This window comes from Salvelinus sp. IW2-2015, linkage group LG25 (assembly GCF_002910315.2).
Source record: "Salvelinus sp. IW2-2015 linkage group LG25, ASM291031v2, whole genome shotgun sequence".
Classification (NCBI taxonomy): domain Eukaryota; kingdom Metazoa; phylum Chordata; class Actinopteri; order Salmoniformes; family Salmonidae; genus Salvelinus; species Salvelinus sp. IW2-2015.
The window spans coordinates 24,128,591-24,152,968 of NC_036865.1; the positions used below are offsets into that span (position 1 = coordinate 24,128,591).

General features: G+C 40.9%; 1 protein-coding gene across 4 annotated transcripts; it reads left to right on the forward strand.

Annotated features, from left to right (window-relative positions):
• The first annotated feature begins 6,384 nt into the window (after positions 1-6,384).
• Positions 6,385-13,757, forward strand: scdb (stearoyl-CoA desaturase b). Of its 4 annotated transcripts, none has more exons than XM_023970519.2 (6): positions 6,385-6,548; positions 6,786-7,062; positions 8,172-8,302; positions 9,471-9,676; positions 11,772-12,004; positions 13,283-13,757. In XM_023970519.2, the coding sequence occupies exons 2-6, from the start codon at positions 6,837-6,839 to the stop codon at positions 13,480-13,482; spliced, it is 996 nt and encodes a 331-aa protein (XP_023826287.1). In that variant the 5' UTR covers positions 6,385-6,548; positions 6,786-6,836; the 3' UTR covers positions 13,483-13,757. The 4 variants fall into 4 exon arrangements, with proteins under 4 accessions (XP_023826287.1, XP_023826288.1, XP_023826289.1 ...); XM_023970520.2 differs by having other exon boundaries at positions 6,791-7,062; XM_023970521.2 differs by having other exon boundaries at positions 6,408-6,516.
• Positions 13,758-24,378: the final 10,621 nt, after the last annotated feature.

Sequence of the window (24,378 nt, forward strand, 5' to 3'; positions counted from 1 at the left end):
ATTAACAGGAAGCTTAAAATATGGTGTTCTTGATRCTTCCAATTAATTGGAATTTGAAAATACTTGGTCAAAGTTCAACCAGGTGGGAAACTCCATGTATGACTGGTGGTGCTCTACTCGTGCCAAAAGGGGATTCAGAAGAGTCAATTGAAAAGTTTCCATTTCGAATAATGACAATATGGAATATATACTCATAATATCCTCATACTAGATCATACTTAGATCAGGTATTCCGAAACTGGGGTACGCGCAATGCCGTCGGGGGTAGGCCAAATAAAAATGTGATTTTTTTTTTTTTTATATACTTATTTTTTTCTTCACATTTTCAAACAGTCCATTTATATTTTCCAACGGGGCTATACATTTGGGTGAGGTTTTTTTCTCACCTGCYAAGCCTCGTTTCACTGCCAAAATGTAAATTAAACCGCCGATATAAACCAGTGCTATAACAACACAATGTCAAATACAGGAAGCCTAGACAAATAATTCATATCCAATCACATTAACCATTACTCTCTCGCGGGAATTCCACTAACGGTCCGTATGTAGCCAAACGTAGCTGCTGCTCATGTTGGTATCTGTACTGATGGCGCAAAAGCCATGACAGGGAGACATAGTGGAGTGGTAACGCGCGTGCAAGCAGTTGCGCCAGATACCACTTGGGTACACTGCAGCATCCACCGAGAGGCTCTTGCTGCCAAGGGAATGCCTGACAGCTTGAAATACGTTCTGGACAATACAGTGAAAATGGTTAACTTTGTTAAAGCAAGGCCCCTGAACTGTCCTGTATTTTCTGCACTATGCAATGATATGGGCAGCGACCATTTAACACTTTTACAACATGCAATGGTTATCAAGGGGTAAACTATTGACACATGTTTTTAAATTGAGAGACAAGCTTAAAGTTTTCTTTACTGACCATKATTTTCACTTGTCTGACCGCTTCTCACATGACTGGCCTACCTGGGTGATGCTTTTTCTCGCCTGAATGATCTGAATCTAGGATTACAGGGACTCTCCGCAACTACATTCAATTTGCGGGACAAAATTGAGYCTATGTTTAAGAAGTTGGAGCTCTTCTCTGTCTGCATTAAKAAGGACAACYCACAGGTCTTTCCATCATTGTATGATTTTTTGTGTGCAAATGAACCCAAGCTTACCCACAATGTCAAATGTAATATAGTGAAGCACCTGAGTGAGTTGGCTGCGCAATTARGCAGGTACTTTCCCGAAACGGATGACACATACAACTGGATTCGTTATCCCTTTCATGCCCTGCCTCCAGTCCACTTACCGAAATCTGAACAAGAGAGCCTCATCGAAATTGCAACAAGCGGTTCTGTGAAAATGTAATTTAATCAGATGCCACTGTCAGATTTCTGGATTGGGCTGCGCTCAGAGTATCATGCCTTGGCAAATCACGCTGTTAAGACACTGATGCCCTTTGCAACCACATACCTATGTGAGAGTGGATTCTCAGCCCTCACTAGCATGAAAACTAAATACAGGCACAGACTGTGTGTGGAAAATGATTTAAGACTGAGACTCTCTCCAATATAACCCAACATTGCAGAGTTATGTTTATCCTTTCAAGCACACCCTTCTCATTAACCTGTGGTGAGTTATTCACAATTTTCAATGAACAAATAAGGTTTTATATATAGTTCTCATTTACAACTGCGACCTGGCCAAGATAAAGCAAAGCAGTGTGACAAAAACAACAACAACACAGTTACAAATAAACAAATGTACAGTCAATAACAAAATAMAAAAATCTATGTACAGTGTGTGCAAATGTAGAAGAGTAGGGAGGTAAGGCAATAAATAGGCCATAGAGGCGAAATAATTACAATTTAACATCAACACTGGAGTGATAGATGTGCAGATGATGATGTGCAAGTAGAGATACTGGAGTGCAAAAGYGCAAGAAGATAAATAACAATATGGGGATGAGGTAGTTGGGTGTGCTATTTACAGATTGGCTGTGTACAGGTACAGTGATCGGTAAGCTGTTCTGACAGCTGATGCTTAAAGTTAGAGAGGGAGATAATAGTCTCCAGCTTCAGAGATTTTTGCAATTCGTTCCAGTCATTGGCAGCAGAGAACTGGAAGGAAAGGCGACCAAAGAAAGTGTTGGCTTTGGGGATGAGTGTAAGATGGTTAAATAAATAGCAAAATTATTGATTATTATTATATTATTATGTGTGCCCTGGTCCTATAAGAGCTTTTTGTCACTTCCCACGAGCCGGGTTGTGACAAAAACTCACACTCATTCTTATGTTTAATAAATGTATTGTATAGTGTGTACGTGGCAGGCTTACAATGATGGCAAAAAAACAACATTTGAGAGTGCGCTGACCCTGGTGCTAGAGGGGGTACGCAGCTGGAGGTTGAATGTTTGAAGGGGTACGGGACAATAAAAAGTTTGGGAACCACTGTTAGATCATACTAATAGTTACAAGTAATGGGCTTCAAGCTAGGAATGAATAATCTTGTACACCATGTAGCCACACCACCTCCCCCTGTTCCTCTAGGACTCAACTGATTCAAGCAATTCAGGAGAGTCAACAGAAAAGGTTCCATGTTGAATATGTATGATATTGTATATATTCATAGTTATCATACTCATATCATATTACCTGCAATATTATATTAGTAGGCCCATGCTCATTATTGACTTATGTCAGTCATGAAGGCTTGTCATGTTCCAACAGGTGAAATATGGCACGTTTTATGGTGTGTTTGCCTAACACCCGAGCCTTGCTGCCTGATCGTGTGTTGAAACATTAAAAGGAAAATGCGCCACACTGTTGTTCCTGCTACAAGGGGATTTTATTGATACAACGTTTCGKCCTTAGGTAATGGATGCCTGATGGAGACCTAAGGGTTGAAACATTGTATSAATAAAAGGGCCTGGGAGCATGAACAGCAGTGTGCGGCATTTTCATTTCGATTTTTCATGAGTTCACCTATAACTCCAGCACCTTGAAAATGTACCTGGATGTGCACATGTTCTTCAGCTTCTGAAACATGAGTCCTCTCATTCATAATGTCCTTGTTATATAAATATGAGTCTGGTCTACAGGATGAGTCATATTTTCATTATGCAAAAGCATACCTTTATTTATTCAGCTTATTCAGGAGAGTCAAAGGAAAGGGTTCCATTTTTTATYATTAGTATGTCGAATATGTACAGTGGGATCCAAAATMATTGGCTCCCTTGATAAATATGAGCAAAAAAGACTGTATAAAATAAATAATACAAATACTGAGCTATATTGTATGCWAAAAWYWTWTATKAATTAGATTATCTTAATGCCATTGCTCAGAGAAAGAGATTTTGTTGAGCAAGTAATATTAATAAAAATGAAAAAGATAYGTTTCAAAATTATTGGCACTCTGTTTTCAATAGTTTTCAATACCTCACTTTGCGAGGATATAGGCACTGAGCCTTGTTCTGAAAGGTTTTATGAGATTGGAGAACACATTGGGAGGGATCTTTTCTTCCATACCTACTGCAAATTCTGGTGGTGGATCTTTGATGTTATGAGGCTATTTTGCTTCCACTRGTCCTGGGGCCCTTGTTAAGGTCAAGGGCATCATGAACTTTACCAAGTACCAGGACATTTTAGGCAAAAAACTGGTTGCCTCTGCGAGGAGGCTGAAACATGGATCTTCCAGCAAGACAGTAACCCCAAGCAACATTAAAATGTGCAAATAAATTGTTAATTGACCACAAAATCAACCTTATGCAATGGCCATCTCAGTCTCCGGACTTGATGCCCATTGAAAACCTGTAGTTTGAATTGAAGAGGGCAGACAAAGGATATCAAGGATCTGGAAAGATTCTGTATGGAGAAATGGCCTAAGGGACAGATCAAAATGTACTAGGGGGGAGGGGCTGGTCCAAGTCAAGGTGTCATCAACAAAAAAATGTGCCCCCCTCGCCAATATTACAATTATTTTCACGACCCTGCAAAATATATTGAACACCCTCCCCCTCACAGAATGAACTCAAAATAATGTTTACGACCAAAAATAACAATAACTGTCACGACCCTGCGTTTATAAACGTGGATATCAACTTTGCCTCTTCAGCACACTTTTGTGGCACAGTTGATGCTACGCAGGGWTACGGGCCAGAAGGTTGAGGGATCGCTGACCACCACAGAGGAGCTCTCCCTACCTGTTTCATTACACTACGATCAGAGCCGGCTGCAGACAATGATCAGCTAGGAAAACATTTCAACATTTTGATGCCATATTTATAATTATATAAAATATACAGTATGCAACTAATTTTCAACCAACAGGTGTCTGTGCCAATGCACCACACAACCAATAAACAAACCATACCGACTTCGGGCACTTCAATATCATGGTTTGCATTTTCAACACCACAATAAATAGACTATGTCAATCTGGACAAACAGAAAATACATCCCTCCCTACCTTGTAGGCTTACCCAGTATAGAAGGCTTGGCTTGACAATCTCWGATTGTCATTCAACTTMTTGATGTTTTGTAACAGATGACRCTTACCATTCATCATTTGGCCGATGCACAGTTTGGATTGATTGATTGATTTWATTTGTCAGTTCAAAAAATACATATATACACAAATATTTTTAAAAGATACCGGGATTGCACAATAAAGTCGGYAACTTATTTCCATTGTGGTCCCTGTTTTTACATAAATACCATTACATAGATACAGACACAATGAGGGGTGTCGGCCAAATGAGCCACATTAACGTGTCCTTAAAAACAGCAATAACAAATTACAAAAACACTATTCCTTGTGTTTCGATGTGTAGCATATGCATAACTTTATAGTCTGTTTTTCATTTGTTTTTGTCTACTTTCCTAAAATAATAATTGTCCACCTCACGGTTCAGCTGTCAGAGATTTAAGCACTACATGTACCAGGGCATTGCATGCATAGGCCTATAGGCTATGATATTCATATTTTTATAAATATATACTGTGTATACAGCCTATATAAAGGAAGAGAAGCYTYGGCCTAACCCCAGAGAGATAGAGAGAAATAGAGACATGTGGTGGCATGCTACGYCACTGYCATGCATRTCTTTATGTCAGATGGCTACTGCGTCTGCTATATAGATATAGACGTACAGAAGGAGGCTAATTTGTACATTTTCTCTCAGAATATTTTGTATAAAGATAAGCATTATATTGTTAGATTATAGGAGTAACTCTGGTAGGCCTAAAACAGACTTCCTCACCTCAAGTTCAACTGTCGGAGTCAGTTGGAGCGCCGGTGTGTACTGCCTTCACATCATGCCTTTATATCATAGGCAGGCATACAGTAATTAAAGCTTAATAATAGCCACAAACGTTCACAAACGTGTCTAAACTTCATTAGGGTAATATCAAAGTAAGTCAAGCCATTGTTTATAGAGAAAATACGAGCAGAAGAGCATATGTAAACCAGGGAAAAAACGCACTACCCTCCCCTGTGCCCCCCCCCAAAAAACACACAACCCTCCCCAAAGCAAAAAAAATGGTTTGACAACCCTCCCCTATTTTGGACCACCCCTTCCCCAATAATGTATATCTGTCCCTAAGATCCCTCCCAATGTGTTCTCCAATCTCATAAAACATTTTAGAAAAAAGTTCAGTGCTGTTATCATAGCAAGGTTAGGTATTAAAAGGTACTGAAAACAGGTGCCAATAATGWTGACCCCTATCTGCCAATGATTTCAGACCCCACTGTATATGAGTTTATATTAATCGTTTTTATACTCATTTCATTACACATAATGAGTAACATTGTAACAGAAAATACCCATCACCCTTTGGCCTCYCTCTTTTGATTCAAGTGATTCAGGAGTGTCAAAAGGACAAGTTCTACCTTGAATAAWGAACATTTGGAATATGTATATGAGATTATATTAATAGTTATTACTTTCTGCAATATTATATTAAGTAGGCCTAGCCTATATTTCTAGTGATGTGATTAATCATAATGTTGGAATGTATCGTTCAACTCCCATCACCCCACATCCTCTCCATGAACAACAAAATGCAATTTTCTTTATTGTAATGACCAATTTATGGAAAGGCTACTGCTGAGCACTGACTTTGGAAAGGTGGTGTCTGTCTATCTAACTAGACTACGCCTATCAAACAAACAGCTATCCGACCATGTTGACACAAGTTGCGTAATTTGTGATCACATAAATTAACATGAGCGCGACTGTAAAGATAGAAACAAATAGAAAAGGGGGGGTGGGGGGTGTTATCTGGATGTCTTTCAACATTTCACTGCCATGGGTTGTAAAATAAACATCAGATACGAAGGCAACCAATGAAACGATTAGGGTAGAAGTGGCATCAAATGCCCCTCGACCAATTGCAGTCTTTAAAACGAGGTCTGAAGATGAAACTCAGCAGCAGGTTAGGTAAGCGGAGTCATCACTACGAGTAGAGCTGACAACGCGTTCAATTGTCAACTTTCGCACGAAGAAGCCATCTCCGCGTTGTGCCCCTTTTGGTACATTTTAACGATTATCTTCATTCTACGCAGTAAGTTATGTATTTTATGCCAGTTGATAGCAAATTATGTGTTCGTTTTAGAGTAGCCTATGCTATCCTAGCATTGCAACCAGTGATGCTTGCCCACCAGGAAATCGAGCACGCACTTTCATCTAGCTGCTAGCACGCACTTTCACAGTGTGAAGTGCGTGCTCGATTTCCTGGTGGGATGGACCATGATGCCGGTGTTTGTCATGTAAACTGAATAGCTATCTGTCCTCTTTTAAGTATAGATCTCGTCTCTCAACACTGGGCACGTTACAGAATTCTACAGCAAAAATGACAGAGACGACAAACCCCAACAAGCAACAAAACGGAGATGCCGTGATGCCAGAAACGTCGACGAGGGATGATGTTTTTGATGATAGTTACAAAGCAAAAGAGGGCCCTAAACCACCGATGAGACTGGTGTGGAGAAACATCATACTAATGTTTTTATTACATGTTGGAGCGCTTTATGGACTGATGCTCGTGCCCTCCGCGTCGGCCCTGACTCTGGCTTGGAGTAAGTATCAACATTTACTTAATGTGCCATTTTATTCAAARGTTCTTGTTGCGCTTGTATCGGTTTCTACGCCCTTTTCCTCGTTCAAGTTGTTGGTCTACGCAGCATGGTTTATCTGGTCGACCAACGAGAAGAGAATGTGCTGAGCCKGGTGATGCATTTGTGAAGTAGGCGTTTGGTGGTGTTACACCGACATGTTGCTACTTGCCCGCCCTCCTATAAGAATAGTGTTGAATGTTTGTAAATCTATTTCGGGGCACACCATCTCAATATTTTCCCCCTCGAAATAACAAACATAGTCATAAGGGCCTATTTGGTGACTTCTCTCGTATCATATAATGTGTAGCCTAACAGTTTACGGACCATCTATCTTCAATTAAACAAACTGCTCATAGGCTAGGRCTACTGTGGTGCAGATGGAGAGAGACTTTTGGAATGTGTGGCCTGAGGCACGTCTGTTCTAAATATATTTCTGTATTAGAAAATAGCTGCACCCATCTTTATTTGCTTGTTTAGACATAGGAAAACACGTGCAGGGGTTTTAATTCTGTTTTTGTGAGAATAGTTGGAATAGATAGATAGAACTCATGACTTGGATTATACTGTAATGAATACTGAACAACCAAAACTGTGTTTCCACTGTTGTCTCTCTCGCTCTAGCTCTCATATGCTGAACTGCATATTATTCCATTGGGCAAGACAAAGAACAATCGGCATTCCAATAGACATTCCATTGTGAGGCTACATGGCACCACAACAGAATGTCTCTTCTTTGCTGCCTGGACCAGTTGGAGGTCCCAGGTTCTCACATCCTAAGCAGCCTTGTGTGGCTGCACATAGAAACGCATTCAGCAGTTTTACAACAACAACCCTGAGAGTAGACATGCATGCATACGTACTGCCATTGCCAGTTCCCAACAGAAATAACTCAATAATGACAGAAACTAGGCAGGGATGGGGAACAGGCATGGGACATGATATCCCTTGTAACTACTAGGAGTCAAATGTCTCTGTGTGTTTCACATGATTCTGTGTATGTGTGTGTGTGTGTGTGAGCCAGACATGGGTGTCTGTATATCTAGCCTAATCTCTCTCTTTCTTTCCCCTAGCTGCTTTGTGCTTCTTGCTCAGTGCCCTGGGTATAACTGCGGGGGCCCACCGCCTCTGGAGTCACAAGTCCTACAAGGCCTCCACCCCTCTCCGAGTCTTTCTGGCCCTCGCTAACTCCATGGCCTTTCAGGTAAACAAAGGAAAACTTTTTGAATTGAACCCCAGAGAGGACGCAGTATAGGACCCCTACAGGGACAAAAACAGACACAYGCATACACACACATCATAAACTTGAAGGCTAAACTTGTGCGATCAACCAACATGGCTCTTCCAAAACACCAAGGCTCTTTCTCGAGTGTAGCTTCAATTAAAAGGCCTTTATTGTGTTGGCGTATCTGTGAGGGAAAGTTAGAAACGGCAGGACAGTGAGCTAGCAGAGGCTACCGCCAAGTGCCAATGATTTAGCGGCTTTAGCCAGCCTTCATCAAAAACATCAACACAAGAATACTTATCCAAATTTCGTACAAAATCCCTGTGTGAAATYGACCCAATTTTATTCTAGAAATCTCCAAAATTAGATGTATGAAGTGACCATCACGTGGCCCAATGACGACCTTACAAACTGATGACTTGATTTAAAGAAGTGACCAATGCAATCAGGTTAAAAAAGGTCTACGCTAGTCCCCACCAATAACAACAACTTAATTAATGAGRGACCCACTGTGCAATATGCTGGTATATAAAGTATGATTGAGTGTTAACAAATTTCTGTATAATCTGCGTTGTTGTGCTGACTGACTGATGCTGCCCGGTTAATCTGATGGTCACCTCTTAATACACATTGTGTATTGAACTGTTATTCTCTACTATATGTTTTCTAGGTGTATAAATGCATAGTATACTGTGCATTTATACTCAAGTATACTGTGTTTAAACCCTCTCTCTGGTGTTGTGCCCATACCTATTAATATTAGTGTGTTCTGACATCTCAATTGCTTGTAGAATTACAGCATAGAGATGGAGATAAATACATGGTTTATCTCTATGGTACAAAGAACAGAAATGGGACAGCACTCCAGTAAATATACTTAAATGTAAATTTTTATTGCCGAACGTTTCGGGTATGAGCCCTTCAACTTGCATGKCAATCAATGTTAATGGTTATCTCTATAGTAGAAACACCAGAACTGTGGATCTAGGGCCAAACAGTATATATCAAGCATCTCAGAGTAAGAGTGGTGATCAGGTTCTCCCTCCTACTCTGAGACGCTTGATACACATGGCCCCAGATTCCTGTGTTGCTTTTATGTTGGATATAAGTGGCTCCTAAACAACCACATCACCATTATTTCTTCCAGAACGACATCTACGAGTGGGCGAGGGACCACCGGGTTCACCACAAGTACTCTGAGACAGACGCCGACCCCCACAATGCAGTGCGGGGCTTTTTCTTCGCTCACATTGGCTGGCTGCTCGTACGCAAGCACCCCGACGTCATCGAGAAGGGCAAGAAGCTGGAGCTGACGGACCTGAAGGCAGATAATGTCGTTATGTTCCAGAAAAAGTAAGATGACAGTTTCCAGTCTATGCCCTGTACCGTCCTAGTTCCATGCCTTTKATCTTATATGCCACTTAGCAGACTCGTTTGTCAAAAGTTGCTCATGGTAGTGAAAACATTTTTGGATGGGTGGCCCCAGCGGGAATCGATCTTGCAATCATGGTATTGCAAGCCCCATGCTTTACCAACTGAGCCACACAGGATGGTATATTGTCTGTTGGTATATTGTCTGTTTGTATAATCTCCTGTAAAGAGMTTATTTATGACGCAATGCACATTTCTGTGAAGACAGATAAAACGTTATCTTAATACTTAAAGATATTGCTTTAGAGAGATTGCTGCTCCTCAAACGTGATCTTTTGATAAAGCTTGACCTAACAAAGACCATCTCCGTCAACGTTGTTATTTTATCACCTGTTAGCTTTATCAGAAGATAACATTTGGGAGCAGCAAAAAGATCCATGTATTGGATCTTGTTCTTGGATGTGCGTAAAACCCTCTCCTTTCATAAGAACAGTTATACCCTCAGGCCACCAATTATGAACAGTGTTTGTTTGTTTTGAGGAACTGGATTCTTGTTGTACTTTAAAAACATCTACATACAGTAGCTTGTTGTACTTTCAGTTGGAAGTATTTTTTTTAAAGGCCCAKTGCAGCTGTTTTTATCTCTCTTTCTGGGTAACAATGAAGTACCTTGCTGTAATAGTTTTCCATTAAAACTGACAAATAGCTTTATAACAAACTATTTCTCAGCAAGAATTTTGCTAGGACTGTCTGGGAGTGGTCTAAGTGGGAGGGGAAAACTTAAAACTAGCTGTTATTGGTAAAGCTGTTCGGAACTTTCTATTAACCAATTTACCGGTCTATTAACCAAGATGAAACTCCCTCCCATGTAAACAGGCTGATAAGAAGTTCCTGTGTAGATTATATTTTCAACCAGCAACTATCAGGAAATAACACTGATCAAAATTGTTTACACTTTTACAGTGTTAGTTTCATCAGCTGTTGTACAATGTGATATAAAACACAGTAAAACAGATTTTTTTTTACTGAACTGGGCCCTTTTAAAGGCCTTTGGCAGTACCCTTGCTTTGAATCATGCAGTGTTATAGCTAGAAGCCTATTTGCATTCTGGAAAAGTTGTACCAAACCTCCATTGGCTGTGGCACGGCACAGAATGTACCACAGAGGGGCAATTTAACACTCATTGAACACTTGAAAGACCTCTGTATAAAATCCACCATAGAAATCGGTGGTTACAGAATGAATGTCACATCAAGATTCGGACTGCATGTGACTAGTGATCAGATGATGCCATTGAGTTTTGCATTTCCCCCTCTCTACCATATATTGTCACTACAAGATAATCAAGCAACCCAAAACCGGTGTGTTCCACATTATTGTACGTGTGTATGTTCTGTGAGACCAGTTACTCGTCAACYTTTAGATGTATTTGAATTCATTGTCTATGCATGACAATATCTAAGGTAAACCAAACTCTTGAGTGCTCCACACAAATGTCTCATTGTTAGGACCAGGTGCTTTCCTGACCATGTGACCAGACAAGAGAAACCTATGCCGTAGTTGGCTATACTTCTGTGTATGTTGCATGAGAGTAGCCCCAGTAGCTTGACTGTGCTCTGCACTGCTGCTCTCTGAACCAGTTTCCCCATTCTAGTCACGACCACAGAAAGTGGTAGTCTGGGTCGCGGTGGCCGTGACGGCGCTGGTGGCTGATCTTTTGATAAGAGCTGTCATCTCTGCCAGGACCTCGATCAGGCCATACCCACACAAAGTACAGTGACTGGCTGGCCATTGGTCAACTTGCAGCGGGTACTCTTGGACGCAGTCCCAAACTAGTCTCACCACAGCTCTTGTAGAAAAGGGTGATTTAACATATGGTGGTAGACACAATCAACTGATCAGAAGATTTTGTCCAAACATGTTTTTTATGTGTACTGAGAAGTAGGTGTGACGTACCTCTGTTTATGAATCTAGGTGCTTGGGGTGGTGTTGACTTTTCAGCGTTAGTAACTATGTTTAGATTCAAACAATGTCTCTTTTCTCAGTATATCTCTAACGTCTCATCTCTGCCCTCTAGGTACTACAAGCTGTCTGTGGTCCTGCTGTGTTTCCTGGTGCCCATGTGGGTGCCCTGGTTCCTGTGGGATGAGTCCCTGTGGGTGGGCTACTTCATCCCATGCCTCATGAGGTACGCTCTGGTGCTGAACGCTACCTGGCTGGTCAACTCTGCCGCTCACATGTGGGGCAACCGACCCTACGACCGCAACATCAACCCCAGTGAGAACCGTTTCGTGGCCTTCAGCGCCATTGGTAAGGATCATCTTTCTCTTTAAAGGGAGTGAGGGGAGATCCACCCCAGAGTTGGAATTGATCCCATTTCAATTCCAATTCTCTTCAATGAGGACAATTTGGAATTGGAATTTGGTTTACTTTGTGAATTTAAARAGAATTGACCCCAACCCTGCCACTCTCTCCTTTCTTATTTTTYAGTAGTGTTATTGATAGGGATAGGCTTGAGATAGACAAGTGTGCTGGGAACGGGATTCAATCCCAATCTAACAGATCATTTTGCTTATTTTTAACCTAGTCTTTAATACAAATAACTTATTTCAAGATATTTTACAGTACAATTAAGGTAAAATATCTTGAAATAAGATAAATCACTTGCATTAATCCTTTTTTTAGGTTATAATAAGTAACATGATCTGTTAATTTAGCTTGGTAAGAAACCCCCTCACACAATTTTATGTGAATTATCACTCAATATAAACATTTAGGCTTGCTTAGATTGAACTGTTTGCACAGGGGGCAGTGGCTTGTATTTTGCAACCAACCCCGGGCACTATAAAGTATTCTTTATAGCATAAGAAAGGCTCGGACCGTAGAGATGTATGTATAATAAATTAATGCAGGTTTCACAATTGGCAAATCTGAAATGGCACCCTATTCCCTATATAGTGCACTACTTTTGGGTGGAGCAATACTTTTGGCCAGAGCCTTGCACTCTATAAGGAGTATAGACACAGCCAATGACCATTTAAATAATTTTGGTGACCCCACTGCAGTWCACACCCAACTCTGAATACCACTGTTCTACTSTAACCTCTTGTCTGTAGGAGCTGCCTGTTTGTCAGCTGTGAAAATCATGCTTTAGTTGAATTGCTTAAAACAAGTGGGAATTGTAATTGACTATCAACCAAGATTAAACTAATATAGCTCAGATACTTACAACTCTGGATTCAGAGGGCTGCTGTAGTTGGTGCATGTTTTTGAGTCATCTAATGCTGGTTCTTCAAGTTGGAGACTATAATTAACTTAGTTGAATCATGTGTTTGAGTACTAGGCTAGAACGAAAGCTTCCACGCAGCCTCCCACCAAGACTGAAGTTACCCAACCCTGTTGTGGAACTTCTCAGTCTCCAAGTGCTTTAGTTTACATATCACCTGTACTCTTATCAAATCATGTTTTCAAGCCTATTGGGGGGAAAAGTAACTCTCATAGATGCACAACTATAGCACATCGGCCTGTTGGTCTTTTTAACATTTTTATGGAAAAAAATGTCCTGTCCTCTTGTGTCCTTCCTTCCAGGTGAGGGTTTCCACAACTACCACCACACCTTTCCCTTCGACTACGCCACCAGTGAGTTCGGCGTGAAGTTGAACATCACCACCGCCTTCATAGACCTCATGTACTTCCTGGGCCTGGCCAAGGACTGCAAGAGGGTGTCCCGCGACCTCATCTCGGCCCGCGCCCAGAGAACCGGTGACGGCAGCCACAAGACTGGCTGAGTAATGTTGTCTCAACCGCCTCAAACTGTTACGGACTTGATAAGACCAGATATGTTAAAACAGGCCAAACCAACGAAAGATGGAAAGAATGTATAGCTGTAGTAAATTGCAGCGATGATGATGGAGTTAGTAGTGCTGCACATAGTAGTGATCGGACCATGGTTCATTGATGTTTCATTTCTGTATTATTAGTTAAAAACCTATTCCTGAGTTCCTCAGACTAATATTGGCTTTAAAACGGTCCTAGACCTTTCAGTAAATTGTGTATTTTTTTATGTTGTGTTTTTGAAATGAATGCTGTGTGAGGTGACTATTAGCCAAAGCGAGCTTATAGGGTGGCAAGGCTGGGCATATTGGCACAGACACTCGAAGAGTCTTGATTAGAGAGTCTTGTTATCTGTGGAATAGCCTGAAGTGTGTGTGTGTGTGTGTGTGTGGCGGAGCTAGATGGTGTAATGTGTGAAACATTACACCAACCAAACTACCTGCCTGTGCCATCTGTGCACCAACAATGAAGATGGAAGAACATTAACCTCTAATTTATTCATGTGCTATTATTAATTAACACTCTGTGGCACTTTTGAAATTGTTAAGTGAAAAAAAATAAGGAGTTTGGGGTTTCTTGACATTAAGGCGAAGCAGGCAAGTTTTGTTTTGATCATGTTGTTTCGTTCAATTTGGACAAAAAATAATCTCTTCGATATGTCAGGATCGATCTCTCAATCAGTCGCGCTTTGCTGACGTTCATTTCATAAGAGTGGAGTAGTCTTAAGTCCTGAGAGAAGTCCAGCTTTTGTCAAGTTCAAAATTCAAGTTTATTGATATTTTATTTGTTTTATTTTATCAAGGCACCCAACTTTAGTCTTATTTTACCGTAAGCTGCTGTTGAAACAGCCCTATCTACTTCATAGTCAACGTACTGTTTTAGCTGTCATTATATACCAGACCCTGTTCCATATAGGCTGGCATAGAAGTTCACTTATGCTGCGGCATTACACATGAAAGCACCAGTGGTCTCCTCCTGTCCAAGTTGCTCTTAAAAGGAGTCTTTCCTCCTTGTAGAAGAGGATGAAGAAAGTTCTCCAAGTTTCAAATGGCACCATATTCCCTATATAGTGCACTACTTTTGACCAGGGCCCAATGTGGGCTCTGGTCATAGGTAGTGCACTATATAGGGAATAGGGTGTCATTTGGGACGTACATAAGGTCTCGGGGTCATTTGTGTATAATACGATTTATACCTCTGGTGTGGGTGAAGGTGCCTGTGACTTCAGTTGGTGTTTTTTCCCATCCTGCTTCACGGAGACACCTCTGCAATGAAATGTAGTGAAATGACATACTGATCAGTCTTTATTATACAAAGAAATACTTGTTTGTATTTATTTTTTACTCTTACTGCAGTTGAAATACGAATATGGGACTTCTGTCTCCCTTCTCCAATAGGACAATGTGAAAGAAAGAGGCTTTGAGAGCATTTGCGTACGTGTCGTCTCTTGATATCTTGAAGAAAAATATTTTGTCAGGACTCGCCCAAGATGCCTTATGGAAGTAATGTTATGTACTTTGCTTGTAGACATGGACATGTCTAGAAAAAAATGGATGCAACATAGGGGAGGGAAAGAAAGCGCCAACAATTGATGTCCAACCAAATGAACACTRTAGGAGTGATCGTGAAAACTATAGGAATTCCACTTTCTAGGAATGAGAGATTTGCTTTGGTACCGGAGTTGTTATTTAATGACTGTCTTAAAAAAATATTTATACTTGAAAGAATATCCCAAGATGCAAAAGTATGTGTGTATGTATGAGAGAATATCCCAAGATGTACAGTATGTGTGTTATCTATGAGAGAAGGCTAGAGTAACGGATGGCCCTTATTTAAATTGGAAGTAAAAGGAAAGACCATATGATTTGCATCTAGGGATATTCTTTAAAGTATCAGAAGATTCTGATGAGGAATTGGGAATCAATTTTTGCATAATATTTCAACGAATGTTTTGGCTCTGAAGAAACAAGATTCCAGATTAGTTATGAACTCATCAAATTGTAATAATATTTGTCGCACTTTGGTCTACTTTTTTCAGTGCAATTATTTTGTACAGTGTTAACGTCTTGAAGTCTGAATGCCTTAAAAAACTGCCGCATTTTTTTTCAAGGAATGTTTTACCCACTGTATGTACCGTAAATAAACCACATTTTCTACATGTTGGAAAGTATGTTCTGCTGTCAGTTTTGTTGTAATTCTGTAATCTCTCCGTTGCTAATTGAATAAAAGACATGACGTTGTCTTAGCATTTACTGGTCCCGTCCCAGCTGCATTGTCTCAGTAATTGTTCTGCAAAGTGCCCACCATAGATCTTTAAAAAAAAAAATGCAATGGGAAGTGTTGCGCAACAAATACGAGCGTTTCTTATTTGTACAATTCCYGTTAGTCCCTCCCACTTCGGCACATTTGGTTCCTAGTGAATACACCCCTGGTGAAGGTGTGCTGTGTATGCAGCATAATACTGCGTTATTCTCACCACTGCCTAAAGTGATTATAAATTAAACTCCAGCTATCGTAGAAGGACATTCTCTTGACTGGCCTTGTCCCCAGGCGATGGGTGGATGCTGTTTGACTATTCTGTGACCTATTCTCACAATCTCTCTTCCCCTTACTGAATCGTGGTATTTTAGACTAGAATTTAAACTTTACACTATCAACATGCAACACCAAGTACAGAAAAATACATAACACTTGTACAGCTCCTTTGAATGTGGTATTTACCTATCACATGACTTATTCAAACCTTAACCTGACCGCAGGCCTCTGAAACTAAAGGTTTGTTGTATTTAGTCGGTGTGCTTGCTGACAGACAACATGCATTCCAGTCGGCCTAAGTGTTTTTCATAACGACTTGAAGTTCTTGTTTGCTGACAGATGTCATCACTTCCTTAAACAGTCTTTTCAAGATTGTGTGTTGGTCCCCTGGGCTCCCTAGACTGTCATTCAGGTTGAATGCAATTTGCTCTTTCACTCACTCTCCCTCTCCAGCTAACCAGCTCTCCCTCTCACACACATCCTCTGTCTCTCTCAGATCGCTCTCTCCACCCCTCTCTCTGAACATGATGTGCTTGCTTCCTGTTTCTTCACGTTCCTCAGCCACCAGCTGATCAGTTCCATCTTGTGCTGGACGTGCATGACTCACTCACCTATTAAAGCTATCTCACAACGTCAGGCCGTGGGCGCCTGCTATGCATGTTGTCCTCTCCGGCCAACACTGAGTAGCAACAAGACACTGCTTCACCATTTAATCTGATCTGTTTTATCTGATCGCTGTCTTCTGTGTGTGCCAGAGTCTTGGTTTATCTATGGTATTGTTCTTCAGCCTCTGCTAAATGGGTTCATTTTGGTGCATTGACTGATCGTGAGTTGAATGAACCGTTCTGATAAAGCATGGACGCAGACGGCTAAAATACCGGTTTCAGTTTGGCAGTCGGCCAACTTCTCTTCAAAAACGAACATATCTGCACCCTCTACTGGAGAATATATTASTTTCAAGCTGATTAGAACCACCACTGAAAATGTTCTCTCTTCTCAGATCTAAATAAGTCCAACTAAATAGACAGGCTAATTATTTTAGCCTGGTTACCAGTCTGTTCAGCTAACATTCCACTCCTTGTACTATTCCTGAATGGCCAGTTTGTGCCTGGACAGTGAAMAGTTAGCCTATGCAAACATGGTCAGAGTTGAAACTGTCTGACTCTAGTCCAGACCTGGGTTCAAATACTATTTSAAATCTTTCAAATACTTTGAGCGTTTGCTTTAGTCTGCCTGGAGTGCCAGGGATTGTACTTTTGAGACTGCTATTGGTTTCATTGCAACAGGCAAGCTCAATCAAGTACAGCTAAAGTATTTGAAATAGTGTTTGATCCCAGGTCTGCTTCAGTCCAGTTGCAGTGGGTGTCCCTACCACAGCACCACGGCCTGTCTGTGAGCTTGCCTCCTTGCCCAATGGTCTGCTGTCAGACTCAGCCCAGCTCCCAGTGACATCACCCCTTTCTCCATTGGCTGCCTGGTGTCAGACCATCCTCTGCTCTGTGTGTAACACTTGTGTGGTCATCAGGCTGACAGTTTTAGCCTTGCACTGTCAAACTCTGATCTGCTTTGCTGGACAATACTAGGTCTAGGTCTAGAATATTAGCCTAGAAAATAGGATGGCAAACTTTTTATTTTACGTATTTTTTTATAAAACCACAGCAAAGCTTCTGAGGAATTTCTAAGTCAGGTTCTTTATTTTTCTCTTATCTATCCTGATGCCTAGTCACTTTAACCTGCCTTCATGTACATYTCTACCTCAAATACTTCGTACCTCTGCACATTGATCTGGTACTGGTACTCCCTGTATATAGCTRGATTCTTGTGTGTTTTATTTGATTCCAATTGTGTTACTATTTTATTTACATTTTTAAACTGCATTGTTGGGAAGGGTTCGTAAGCAAGCATATCCCAGTAAGGTTTACACCAGTTGTATTTGGTGCATGTGACAAATAAAAGTTMATTTGATTTTCCATTTAGTCACTCAAGTGTAGGTTATATAAATAGATTATTATSAGTGGACTATACTGAAGTGATTTGTTGGACCATTTGATGGGTGTGATGTGTTGGACTGCTCATCACACATTGGGAAGCTATTGGGGCGTGATAATGAGGTCGTGGTCACAAATAAAATCAACCACTTTAGAGGGGTTTTTTTGTCCTCAAAAAGTGCATTCAAATGGAATGTAGGCATAAGTTTAACAATTTCACAAAATGCTTATTTTCTTAAAACAAATGAGGCTACCTTAGTTTAGATCAGGAGTCTCCAACAGGTAGATCACGAGCTGCCAGTAGCTCGCAGCCCACCTATGAGTAGCTCGCCAATCAATTCAGAAATMAATAATAAACATCAAGATCCTGGCTACTATCCAATCAAAGCCACATTGACATTATCCCACCCCTGAAAAGCTKAACGGAACACAATATCTGCCAATTAATTTCAAGCAATATTGCTCCGGTATATGTCTGTTTGGTGCACGTGTTTGTCTAGCGCTCTMTATGTAGCCAGTTTGCGATGCTAATGATAACCGTCTTGTGGGTAGACTTTATCCATAATCAACTAAAGGGAAAGTTCACCCATTTTTACATGGGGCCTGATTTTCACTCTTTCTGTGCTTGTAGTTGATCCTTCAAACTATTTACCCTGATCCACGCTATAAAGCATGTGTGTAACACAAACAAACCCTGGCTGAAATTAATCCTAAATTTACGTGCGTAGCGGGTCAACGATCCAGGACCAGAGTAACAGGTATCGTGACACGGCAGCTTGAGTTGCGTGGAGGGGCCTATAGGATGTTATAAAATGCTCTAAAACACTCCAAATGAACTCATATTGCATCAGAATCCCAATCTGAAGGATGCCTCTGAAGTCTTAAAAAATATTCCACTGTGCCATAAATCCATGTTTGACTGATACTGTTTACACCAACAACACAACGGTTCAAATATGGATTTATGGGACAGTGGACATTTCTAACACACTTTAGACACATTTTCACAATACATTGTAGTCAATAGCAAGTGAGGACTCTGTAACGAATTAAAATCTGGAAAATAATAGCTGAAAAAAAGGCTTGGGTGAACTTCCCCTTTAAATGTTAGTTTGTTTTATCACTTTGGTGCAATTTTCGCAAGAATGTGGTACATTTTCACAACTCTTAATACAAAAACTCTAAACAAATCATCAAAAAGGCAGTTGTTTAAAAATTATAAGCACATTTTCAATTGACTAAGTAAACACAAAATCATAGTCACTTTTTAACCAAACTTAATCAGTGTTTCATCGAGAAATACATGTTTCACATTGCAATGCCTGTTCATATAAAGTAATTGCCTTTCTGAATGCATGGTCACATTACTGTCTGACTGCTCTTAATTGATGATCACTTAAATGTTTTGTAAACCTATAGATTTTACATGTAAACTCATTTGTCTACTACAGATTTGAGAACTACATAATGGAAATGTACAGTACCAGTCAAAAGTTTGGACAAACCTACTCATTCAATGGTTTTTCTTTATTTGTACTATTTTCTACATTTTAGAATAATAGTGAAGACATCAAAACTATGAAATAACACATGGAATCATGTAGTAACCAAAAAGGTTTTAAACAAATCAAAATGTATTTTATATTCTTCAAAGGAAAGAATGCCAAGAGTGTGCAAAGCTGTCATCAAGGCAAAGGGTGGCTTCTTTGAATAATCTCAAATATAAAATATATTTAGATTTTTTTAACACTTTTGTAGTTACTACATGATTCCATATGTGTTATTTCATAGTTTTGATGACTTCACTATTATTCTACAATGTAGAAAATAGTAAAAATAAAGAAAAACCCATGAATGAGTAGGTGTGTCCAAATTTTTGACTGGTACTGTATGTCTGTAAAGTAGAAACATAAGAAGTATGACATATGATTTTACTTCACAATTATAATTTTTTTAAAGCTGATATTGACAAGATCAGAGACGTACTGTATGTTACAAATCAAATCAAAGTTTGTTGATCACATACACAGATTAGCAGATGTTGCAGCAGGTTCCGTGAAATGCTTGTGTTTCTAACTCCTACATTGCAGTAATACAACATCAATACGCAAAAAATCCAGAAAGTSCTAAACAAGAAAGTGGCKAAATGCTCAAGACATGCTTGATGKAAACTAGTACCTGCTGTCATTTGTGCTCCCTCTCCGGCCTCTAGGTTACCAGGCACCTGTCACCATTGTTACGCGCACCTGCGTGTCATCAGACTCACCTGGACTTCATCACCTCCTTGATTACCTCCTCTATATATGTCACTCCCCTTGTTTCCTTCCCCAGGTGTCATTGTTTGTGTTTCTTGTCTGTGCATTGTTTGTGTTTCTTGTTTTGTTCATTTGTTTAATAAATGATTCACTCCCTAAACTTGCTTCCCGACTCCCAGTGTACACGTTACAGAATGACACCTCACCAAAGGGAAGCATCAGGGGGTTAAAACATTTTTATATGGTGTTGGAGGTACCCCCTCCCTGGGTGTCTGAACCGGAGCTACCTGGGAGGCCTCAGACGGTTTGTCGGGTTCCCCTGCCTCAGCTGGCTTGACGGGTTTCCATCTCAGCGGGATCGATAGGCTCCCATGCCTCAGCTGGTGAACAGGTTCCTGTGCCTCGACCGAGGCAACCGAGAGGTCTCAGCCGGCTTATCAAGCAATCTCGCCTCAGCCGGGTTAGTCAGGTTTCTGCGCCTCAGCGGAGGCGACCGGTCRGCTCCGGATCCCCGGGATCGTCCCTTTGGTTGACTTCCTGCGGCTGGAGCCGAACACGCCGGGGAGGGGGTACCGTCACGTATGCTCTCTCTCCGGCGCTCTAGATCGCCATGTTCCCACGTCTCAGCCGGACTGACAGGTTTTCCGCGCCTCAGCAGAGGTGACAGGCCTGCTCGTGATCCCCAGGATCGTCATTTTGGTTGGCGTCCTGCGGCTGGAGTCGCGCGTCGGGAAGGATATACTGTCACGTGTGCTCCCTCCGGCGCTGTAGGTTGCCATGCTCCCGCGTCTCAGCCGGACTGACAGGTTTCCCACTCCTCAGCAGAGGTGACAGGCCTGCTTGTGATCCACAGGATCGTCATTTTGGTTGGCGTCCTGCGGCTGGAGTCGCTCGTCGGGAAGGATATACTGTCACGTGTGCTCCCTCCGGCGCTGTAGGTTGCCTTGCTCCCGCGTCTCAGCCGGACTGACAGGTTTCCCACTCCTCAGCAGAGGTGACTGGTCCGCTCCTGATCCCCGGGTTCGTCATTTTAGTCGGCGTCCTGCGGCTGGAGCCGRGTGACAGGAGGGGGTACTGTCACGTGTGCTCCCTCTCCGGCCTCTAGGTCACCAGGCTGCTCGTTATGGCGCACACCTGTCACCATCGTTACACGCACCTGTATGTTATCACTCACCTGGACTCCATCACTTCCTTGATTACCTGCCCTATACAGTTGACGTCAGAKGTTTACATACACCTTAGCCAAATACATTTAAACTCAGTTTTTCACAATTCCTGACGTAATCCTAGTAAAAATTCCCTGTCTTAGGTCAGTTAGGATCACCATTTTATTTTAAGAATGTGAAATGTCAGAATAATAGTAAAGGGAATGACTTATTTCAGCTTTTATTTCTTTCATCACATTCCCTGTGGGTCAGAAGTTTACATACACTCAATTAGTATTTGGTAGCATTGCCTTTAAATTGTTTAACTTGGGTCAAACGTTTCGGGTAGCCTTCCACAAGCTTCCCACAATAAGTTGGGTGAATTTTGGCCCATTCCTCCTGACAGAGCTGGTGTAACTGAGTTAGGTTTGTAGGCCTCCTTGCTCGCACACAGTTTTTCAGTTCTGCCCAGCAAATTTTCTATAGGATTGCGGTGAGGGCTTTGTGATGGCCACTCCAATACCTTCGATTTGTTGTCCTTAAGCCATGCCACAACTTTGGAAGTATGCTTGGGGTCATTGTCCATTTGGAAGACCCATTTGCGACCAAGCTTTAACTTCCTGACTGATGTCTTAAGATTTGCTTCAATTAATCCACATCATTTTCCTTCTCATGGTGCCATCTATTTTGTGAAGTGGACCAGTCCCTCCTGCAGCAAAGCACCCCCACAACATGATGCTGCCACCCCCGTGCTTCACGGTTGGGATGGTGTTCTTCGCTTGCAAGCTTCCCCTTTTCCTCCAAACATAATGATGGTCATTATGGCCAAACAGTTCTATTTTTGTTTCATCAGACCAGAGGACATTTTCCAAAAAGTACGATCTTTGTCCCATGTGCATTTGCAAACTGTAGTCTGGCTTTTTTATGGCGGTTTAAGAGCAGTGGCTTCTTCCTTGTTGAGCGGCCTTTCAGGTTATGTCGATATAAGACACGTTTTACCGTGGATATAGAAACTTTTGTACCTGTTTCCTCCAGCATCTTCACAAGGTCCTTTGCTGTTGTTCTGGGATTGGTTTGCACTTTTCGCACCAAAGTACGTTCATCTCTAGGAGACCTAGACCTTCCTGAGCGGTATGACGGCTGCGTGGTCCCATGGTGTTTATACTTGCGTACTATTGTTTGTACAGATGAACGTGGTACCTTCAGGCATTTGGAAAGTTCTCCCAAGGATGAACCAGACTTGGGAGAAAAATTCTGAGGTCTTGGCTGAATTCTTTTGATTTTCCCATGATGTCAAGCAAAGAGGCACTGAGTTTGAAGGTAGGCCTTGAAATATATCAACAGGTTCACCTCCAATAGACTCAAATGATGTCAAAACAGTCAACTTAGTGTATGTAAACTTCTGACCCACTGGAATTGTGATAAAGTGTATCATAAGTGAAATAATCTGTCTGTAAACAATTGTTGGAAAAATTACTTGTGTCATGCACAAAGTAGATGTCCTAACCGACTTGCTAAAACTATAGTTTGTTAACAAGACATTTGTGGAGTGGTTGAAAAACGAGTTTTAATGACTCCAACCTAAGTGTATGTAAACWTCCTGACTTCAACTGTATATCGTAAACCAGGAAAAGGAAAACAAAGAAAACTGAATTCAGGAACATACAAAATATAATTGTATTGAGCCACCTTAGACGTTGTTTATTAGCCATTGTTTTACCAGGTATATTGACAGAAAACACATCTRTTGTACACCAAGGACCRGGGGAAGAGTTGCAGCGTAGGTGAGAAAAGAAAAACGTGCCTTTTTGAAGCAGCTCTCATGCTAGAAATTATTGGGAGACCCCTGCTTTAGACTGTAACATGATCAAATCTCAAGATATGATGCTTCTAGCATCACAAGTGACTTTGTTTCCATATAGGGTAGACTATTAGTCCATGATCCAGCAGGGGGTTGGATAGGCTTACATTGTKATTTGATTTATTGTAATTTGATTTATTGTAARTTGATTATAGTACATTTTTTGAAAATAAGCTATAATTATAATCATCAAAACAATAGCCTATGATAGGCCTATGATAGCCTAGAAATAAATTATTCAATTATTATTCAACAAAATAAATCATACATCAGCATATATACGTATCTAAATTAAGTAAAATACCTAAATACGATTGATCACTAAATCCGCTCAGAAAATGTATCCAAAAACATCCCACGAATGAAACTTCCAAAATCACTGTCCCCTAATCTTAATTTTAATCAGACGTCAAAGGCTGTCAAAGGACCAGAGATCTGTATGGTTTTAAACTGGAAATGAGTCAGACGTAGYGGTTAGTTGGGCACAGTAACCCAGTATGAGAAGTTAGATAGTGACCATCTGGATTAGTGATGGATATACCCAATCTTATCAATGGTCCTTATTCGGGTCCCCTTAACTTTTATTTTTTGTAGGCTATCTCAAAATGTCATCACATTCAATTCAATTGCACTTGGTTTTGTGAAGTGGGACAATAGAATTAGGAATTAGTCATTTAATAGGATCTCTATAGGTGGAACGTATATCCAATTCTCACAAACTAGTGCAGCATTTGGGTGAAATGTTAACTTGAGATAGCAATTGTTGTCGCGTGAAGTTGTCACGTCATGTTAGGCCTGCAACAGTAGGCTGTTCAATGGGATATGCAAAGGCCAGAATTAAGTGATCGATTAATTKGTTTGGCTTCATAAACCAGGTTTCCATCCAACTATTTTATGCAAGTACATTTCAGATAAAAAAATGTTGTGACAGGCCTGGTGGAAACAGAAKATTTTTCAGTCAACTTTCCAAATGTAGACAAAACAAAATATGCTAGACAAGTTGGGATATTTTTGTGTTAGTAAAATTAATAATGTGAGAAATTTAMGTGGAAACGCTTCTATGTGC